Below are 8283 nucleotides of genomic sequence, written 5' to 3'. Positions count from 1 at the left end.
AAAGAATCATCCGTGTCATTCTTTCTCTGGTCTGAGCTGCTTTAGTTTTCCATTGCATTTCCTGTAATTTTACCTGTGGATGGTTTTTGAAGGTGTTTGGGTACAGAATGCTTCAGAAAGGCTTATGTGCTAAGGCAAAGAAAGTGTCAAATCACTAGAAAATGAGATCATTGTAAACTGTAAAATGTGACAAACTGCCATCACAGCTGCAGTGTGTGTATAACTGCAAAAGCCTTTTTAGCGAGAACGCCAAGGGCAGAGCTGAAGCAGGATGCACAGTCTCGCTTGTACCTGATAGACTTTGACTTTGCAGTGAGGACTGGTAACACAGTGTTAGTGCTACGCAAGCAGGTTCCGGAGGATGTAATTGGAGAACCGTACTTTGGAAAACTTGCTGATGCCAAGTCTCATATCTGAGTCTTTCCTCAGTAAGTGTCAAAAAATATGATTCTGGGGAAGTTGTTCCCTCCCACTCTCCCTACCCCACTTTAGAAGCAGGCAGGTAGAGTCACTTTTTATCTTGTTCTGGTTTTTGGAAGGTAGATTCCTGCAGAGACTAATAGATGTGTGTATCTACCTGTGTGTATTTATTTTGCAGGAAGCTGAGGAAGGTTGCAGGCTGGAAAGAACAAGCTTCTCTGTCTCGGGTTATGTGAGGCAGATGTACTGACAGCACTTTCCCACTGTAGCAGAAGAAGAATAGGTCCAGAGAGAATGTCCTGTATTGCAGTTGTATGGGGCAGCTATGTAGCACCAGGCCCTGACTATAGTATTTTATTCTTGCGCAGCATACTTTAGCTTATTTTCAAGAAATCATATTGCCCCAGATACCAAAGTATAGTACTGGAAGGCGAAAAGGGAACAAAAAAGCCATGTATAAAATTTAAGAATGCTAATAGGAATGTCGACTGCACAAGGCTAAGGAATGAATGCTAAGGCACACCGGACTAAAAGCGAGGGCTGTGTAGACTTCCCTCAGCTATCCAGTGTTTTGCAGGAGCTGCTATCATGCACAAGGTCTTTCTAATCCAAAAGCCCCATGGCAATGCCTGCCTGTTTGTTGTGGGGTTACAGCAGCCTCAGATTTGCCATTAGCAGCTGCATGTCATTACTTGCTCCTGAGCCAGTCACTCACATCTGCTCGAACTGTGCTGAATGATGTGATTTCTGTTTATAGTTTTCCTTTGGGAGTCTCCTCGCTGTAGAAAGGACCCTTGTGTCCATTTGTTGGTTAACAGCAGGATTGGTTGTTCAGCACGTTTGAGCAGGTGCAGGATGGTACTGCAAAAATGCACTAAAAGCTGTGTACAGCAGGCTTCGTGCCTGCAACGACATGTGAGTCTCAGGTTAGATTTTCCCCATCTGCATAAACACAGTTTAATTTAAAACTTTCAGAAATGAAAATATAATGAGAAAATAATTCCTCTTTACACCAGCCCAATCCAGGAGCTCTGCTAGTGGGTAGACCTTGCCATGGCAGGATAACTGCCTGTACCCAAAGTTCATTCAGCCAGGTGAGTGCTGAAGTAAGTGGGGATGGAAGCAGTTTCCTCTGGTTGTTTTCCATGAATGGTGTCATGCAAAAGTGTAAGCTTTGCTTAATTTGCATTAGTACAGCAGCGGAGTTTCCTTTCAGTATAAAAATACTGAAAGTACTTCTCTCAGTTCCCTCTAGAATCCTTTGACAGGAATGTGAATATGAGAGCTTAATGCCAGCAGATCAAGACACGAAGTCAGCAGGCTTACTGCAGTGTCTGGTGAATTGCCATTTCAGTGCAAGGGTGGTTACGCCAAGCCAAGGGGGCTACAACTTTCTGGTATTCCGAAGCATTCCAGGTTTTAACTGGCTTTAAAAAGGGCAGGTTTTCAGTGCTGTCAGTCTGTTTTAGGAAGCTCCTTACCTGCTTTTGGCTAACTGTTAACTATATTACAAAAACAACTCAAAAAAAAAAAAAAAACAACAACAACAAAAAAAAAACAAACCACAAAACAAAACCCAAACCACAAACTGCAATAGTTTTGAAGGGTTTTCTTCCCCTTGTATGTCATGAAGGAAAAACATGAAAAGTGCCCATCTCTCCCGAGTGCAATATTTATGTGATTGGATAGCATGTTATAGTTCTGACTTCACCTCCTCCCTCCACCCCTCAAAAATTTTATGTATTTTACAGCTACTGCAGAAGATTATGCTGCAGTGTACTGCCAAAGACTTTAGCTACCTCAGGTCAAACTAGTAGCAAGGTGTTTTGCTGCAATTAACAGTCTGCCTCTTTGGCAAGCACATGGCTGGCATTTGTTTGCAAGCCCAAGAGATGCACTTTTAGGAGAGGAAAAAAAAAAAAAAGAAGAAAATAAAAAGCAAACAAATGTAACCCCTCTGCAAGTCTGATGCTGTATGATTAGAACAGAATGTACAGATATCAGCAAGGGAGAGAAAAAAGTAAGGGCTGTGAGGTACTGTTTCTCATTTTACAGTGATGTTAGGAAGGGCAGATTGAGGAAAAGGGATTGGGAATGTAACCTTCATTTGGCCCCACCTTCTTTTGGTAGATGGTCTCTGAGTTCCTGACAGAATTGCTCATAGTGGTTAGTGTTGCCTTGCTCCTGCTTTTTTCTGCTGTACTTGTTTTCCAGCCCCACACTGGATCTACTTGATTTGCAGAGACTGCCCTTCTGGGGTCCTTCTTTGACGTTATTGGTGCAGAACGATTTACAACACATCTGAGATTGTCATGTTTCAGTTCCTTTGAGAAATGACATTTATGGTATAAATGTGTTACTGGCTCTCCGAAAACAGCTTTGTATGAGCTCAGAATACACTTCAACTTCATTATGTATACACTGTAGCAGCCATACTGATATATTGCAACTATTTTTTTTGCTAAAGTCCTAGATTCTGACAAAGTCACTGAGGATTATACCACCCTTTGATTTACCTTATTCTTCCTTTTTTTACACCAAAATAAGTTTCCTCTTTTCCACCTTGTTTTGCAAAAGGAATTAGGAGGGCTCTATGACAGCTTTTTGTTTTCACCATGCAAAACCCAGATTTTCACAATTGTAATCGCATTTGGGGGCAAAACTCATGTCAGCTGTAGGATGTCCATGGCATCACCAGCTGCTTATAGAAAGCATGCTGTAATAAAGGACATCAAAATGTTTTTAATGAAAGTGTACCATTTGGTGTTCTGGAAAACAATAAGTAATTTCCCTGTGTCCATCCCTGCTTTCTTTTAAGCCTTAATTTAGTTGAGTTAATCAGGCCTCAGTACATTCCTACTGCATTTCAGAGAACGTTGCCACCTAAGAATTTGCTTTCCTTTACATTCAGTAAAAACTGATAATTATATAATGAGATTCTGCTTTATGGTAAATGCAGAGAACCCTCTAAGCCTAGCGGGCTCCTAGTGCATGTACATCTGAAGTTAGGATCCTGTAATTACACAGACTACTGTAGTGTCTTTTTAGTGTTCTGAGCGGTGCAATGCCGTTACAGTGTTCTTTTGCTTCATTTTTTTTAAATGCATCGTACCAAAATGCTACTGAATTCTAACAGAGAATAGTTTTTCATTAGTGGTTACTAACTGAAAACTATTTGGCTAATTGCAGTGTTCTCTACAATATGCAGATTAACGAATATTGTGAATGCTGTGCTTGAGCATCTATATTCATGCCTTTTTTTTTTCTTCAAAATCACCTGTTGTTAGTGGACCTGTTGGACCTGAACACAACAAGTGAAGTTTTCAAACAGCACAAGTTGAGTCAAAATGACCAGCTGATTGGTGTCCAGGATGTGATCAGCTGTCTCACTACCATCTACAGTGGACTTGAAGAAAAACACAGAGATATGGTGAATGTTCCTCTTTGTGTAGACTTATGTCTTAACTGGCTACTCAATGTATATGATAGGTAAGTAAAAAAAAAATTTATTTACAGTGTGTACCCCAGGAATTTAATGTAGTACTAACAAAGTATAAACCGCTGAGACAGAATTGGTAAGATTTCCACGTGACTTATCAAAAATGCTAGGCTTTCAGGACTGTTGTATATTTTTTGAGTTACTTTCTTGAGAAATGTTCATGATAATAGAAAAATAAGAAGTTCTTTAATAAAATGTCATATCTTTTGATAATTTTGACTCTGTAATGAAAGTGTCATTGCTTGAGATATGTTTCTTATGCTGTCCTGCTCAGATTCACTGAACTAACATTACACTGCTTACCAAAGACATTGAAAGGGTTTCAGGAAGTGTATGTATGAGTAGAGAACTGAATATACTGCTTTAGCTGTGTTCCTACTGTAAATGTTCCAAATTGTCCAGATTGTTTGCTATTTGTACCGGATCCTATTTCTGCCACAGGTGGGGTCAGTCTTTTTATTTACTTTACACTTAGTTTCTTGCATGCCATAATCCTGGCTGAGCTCCCTGTCTTGAATCCTCCGTCAAGTGGTAGCTATTTTGATCTCTGCACTAAGACCTCTCTGATGCTGGAGGTTTGTATCACTTCTGAGTGGGGGTGCTACATGATCCACCTGCCCTGGTCCGGGCAGCAAAAGTGTATTTCCCCAGTGGATTGTGAGTTTGCCTCAAGAATATTTCAGGATGCCTACAGTAAGAACTTGTGGGTTTATTTAAATGCATGTCTGCTATTTCCAGAGAGAGCACTGAGTCTCAGAGGACACGAAAAAGTCCACTCCAGCAGGCCCTTGTGGTTTTGGCCAGCCCTTTCTGAGCCCCCAGACACTTCTTTCTTCTGATGAATGTCGAACTCTGACCTCTCTACCCTGCCCCATGCTATGTCATTCTGCGTGACCTACAATCCATATGTTTTTATTTAGTTGTGCTTTTGAGTCATGAGATTCTTGCTCATTTTTTTTAGTGACTTTTCTATTCTAATCTCCCTTCTGCAGTAAAAACTGGCAAAAGACTTGGTTTCCATCAGCTGCCCCATTCCCCATAATGTATCTCCTCACATTGCTTGGGTAAAGGCATTTCAGGACTCTTCTGGAGCTGAGTAAAGACACAGTACTGCAATACATGGGGTAGTTGCTTCAGAACATCTAATTGAACATATGCTTCAGTTCAGTTATACACAGAATTACAAATCAGAATTTCCGAGCTGCTTGAGGTTGGTTAGCAAATTTGTTTCCTTTCTCCCCATTTGAAGATGGAAAGAGCGAAAGTATGTATTGAGCAATGACAAATTCTTATACCTGGCTTTGCAAAAGAGAGGTGTTACTTCTTGATGTATGCATTATCTTCCCTACGTTCACTCTCTTAATCAGTGTCGAATTGTAGCAGTTCGTAGCTTTTTTCCTTCCAGAGGATTAAAGGCTGGTAGTCCTATACTTTGTGGACATTTTATTTTCTTACTTTAAATATAGTGGTAGAGGAGAGGGAAGGGTGCAACAGAGTACATATAACCATTTATCATTTCTGTGCTGATGACCTATTATGCTTTGGCATTCAGATATTGCTGTTTAATATTGTGACATTTCTGTTAGTTGGACTCCTCGTCATTACTGCTGGAAAATTGGAGAGCCCATCAAATGACTGGGACTTCTTCCTGCAATTATTTTTATTTTGCTGAGCTCTGTATTGTGGGTGAATAAACACATCACTTGCTAATAGAGCAGCAGATCAAATGGGTTGCTTGACTTAAGTGTTGTTGGTTATTTAGAGTAGGAGACTTAATAATGTCAGAGAATTTTTTGTAGTTACTGGTTGTTTTTTTTCCAGATTGATCACAAATCCATTATATTTTCTTTAGCTTACCTTTGCTTCATAACTTCAGTTAGAAGTCAGTTGTTTAATCTGTTCATATTTAAAGTGCACGTAGTAAGCAACAAACCTTTCTTTAAATAATGTTTCCTGTTCTTCCTGCTTCCCCTTGATTATTATATTGAAAGCTGTAGTGTAGATAATTCTTCAAGCTGATGAAAGACTTTAATCTTCAGTCAAGCTTTGAAAAATGGAGGATGAGGTTTTTCTGAGATAAAATCACCTTTTATAGTATGTTTTTTTGCTCCCCTTTCAAATCCACTGCAAGGGAAAAAAAGAAAAAAGCTGAAAGAACAGGCACCAATTTTAAGCTGTTTGTTTGTTTGTTTTTAAATTAGCCTTTAAGAAAGAACTAACTTGTGTTGTGGCATTTCCATTGTTTATAGCACTGGTGTTACACGTATGCAGTTTGAAATCGTTAAACTGCCTACAAATAGCATCTGTTAGTCGCATGCTATTAACCTGAGATTTAATTACTGATTCACAGATTGATGGCAAACTGGGTAGCTCTTCAGACTTACCTACCAATGTCTTTGGCCCTTACAAAGAACCAATTTATTTTCAGAAATAGTAGGCAAGTCTGTTGTGTTCTCATGTTTCTGACACATCAGGAATGATTCATTCTTCAAGCTGAGTAGAAGAGAGAAACATTAAACATGCTCGGTGACTTCTTCAAGAACTCAAAGGTTGTTCCAGGCAGCAACATCTGCCCTGTAAACATTTTCCCAAGTCAAAATTCCTTGGTTTGGTTAGTCCAGAGATTTTTTTTATTTAAGTGAAATTATGAATAAACACGTTACATTTTACAGTGTGAGCTGTGAAGAAAATTGTTTGCTCTATGAAATAATTTGTCCAGGCCTCTGTTTAAATCATCCAAAAGCAATAGCTGGTGGTTTTTGTTCTATCACTGTCAAATTTGTTAAAATCTCCGAAAGTCATTTATATGAAATGGACTGATAACTTTCAGTACTAATGGAATAACTCGACATCTCTTGAAGTGAGTTGATTTAGATATGTTAGTCTGTCACACAGAGTATAGAATACATGTACTAATGCTGGGCAATTACATTATTTCAATCAAAATTACCCAATCTCTGTAAAGAACCTTTTATGTGCACTGTTTTTAAACTCTTGCAATATTTATCTGACTTCTTGTATTTCAACTTTTAAATTTTCTTGATTTTTGTGATGTTAGGATACTTTTGATAATGCATTCTTTTAAATTTAATTTCTTTGGTGCATTAGTCTAGGAAGGGTGTCTGTGGTATTGCACATATGCTGACCTTTTCCACATAATCAAAGCTGTCACTCCTGATCATTCTCTATGGCCCAGGCTTCCCCTGAAGAATTACAACTTTGCTGTTTCTGTTGCACTTACACACCTGGCAAATTCTAAGACCAGGTTGAGTTAATAGCCCAGGCCTTACCAGCATGTTAAGTTTAGCAAACTCTGAGCTTCAGAGGAATGAGAAGGATGAAACACCTGCTCAGCCAGCCTTAACTGTATGCCCTGGTTTTGAGGGTAGCTGATGGAAATTTTCTGCATGCACTCCAGCTGCATTCCCTGTGTTGGCAATAGCTGTCTTGATTCATAGAGGACTCTGTGGAAGCAGCTTGGTAGGCTGTGATAGTAATGAGACATGCTCTGGGAAGGACATGGCCATCTGTAGGGCAGGAAAATGAGCACCCTTTGACTCCTCTGTGGGTGATCAAAGGGAGGCATCTGCAGGGACCTTTAGAGATCTCCCAGGCTGCCTCCTGTTGCGGGGTTATGTAGATAGCTGATAGCTGCCATCCGTGGTAGTCCTTAATTGTAGTGTCAGCAGCGACCGGACTTGAGGGGTCTTTGGCAGAAGTCAGAACAGAAGAAGGCTCATCTTCTTCTCCAATTTTCCTTGCTCGTGCCTGATGTTTTCATGCTGTTGCTCCCCACCCTTGGGGGACATAGATTTCCTCTGGACTTGGTTTTGCTTATCTTGTTTTCTGTTGGTTTGCCAGTCATCTTTATTGTGTATTCCTGTTTGTAATCTCTTATACTTAAATTTGTCCTCTGTCTGGCAGCTCTTTGTTATCTGGCTAACTCCTGTGTGCAGCTGTGCCCATCACTGTTTGCCCCTTTGGCATTCACATACTTAGGTAAAATGCTTCTATATTATATCTGGCTATGCCATTGCAAGGCTGCAGAATACTTGCATACCATTGTTTGTAACACTAGTTTTGTATGCTTCTATTCAACAGTCTAATATTAATTACATCCTGATTAGTACATTTATCATTTACAGGTGTCACAGGGCCCTGTTTTGACTATGGTGTAAACTGTGTTTGCCTGTCAAAGGAGTTTTGGGTCCTAATTCTGTATTAGGATGTTACTTAGTGAAAGGAATAAAGTTTGCGTGTGACAGTTGTGTGATTGTGGAATGTTTCTGTAAAGTTCACTAAACTCATTTTCCTGGAAAAACATACTTTCAGATAATTTTAACCCTGCTTTAAAATCTACCATT

General features: G+C 39.6%; 1 protein-coding gene across 1 annotated transcript in view; it reads left to right on the top strand.

Annotated features, from left to right (window-relative positions):
• The window catches only part of LOC104467216 (utrophin-like), a gene marked incomplete at both ends in the record, with an annotated part of 55294 nt that overhangs the window by 2781 nt on the left and 44230 nt on the right, over nt 1-8283 (top strand). The window contains one exon of the mRNA XM_010080919.1: nt 3708-3909. Within this exon, the coding sequence (XP_010079221.1) occupies nt 3708-3909 (202 nt within the window). The remainder of the gene's footprint in view (nt 1-3707; nt 3910-8283) is intronic.

Source organism: Pterocles gutturalis, unplaced genomic scaffold, assembly GCF_000699245.1.
Source record: "Pterocles gutturalis isolate BGI_N339 unplaced genomic scaffold, ASM69924v1 scaffold16331, whole genome shotgun sequence".
Taxonomy (NCBI): Eukaryota; Metazoa; Chordata; class Aves; order Pterocliformes; family Pteroclidae; genus Pterocles; species Pterocles gutturalis.
This window is presented reverse-complemented; position numbering and strand designations above follow the sequence as displayed.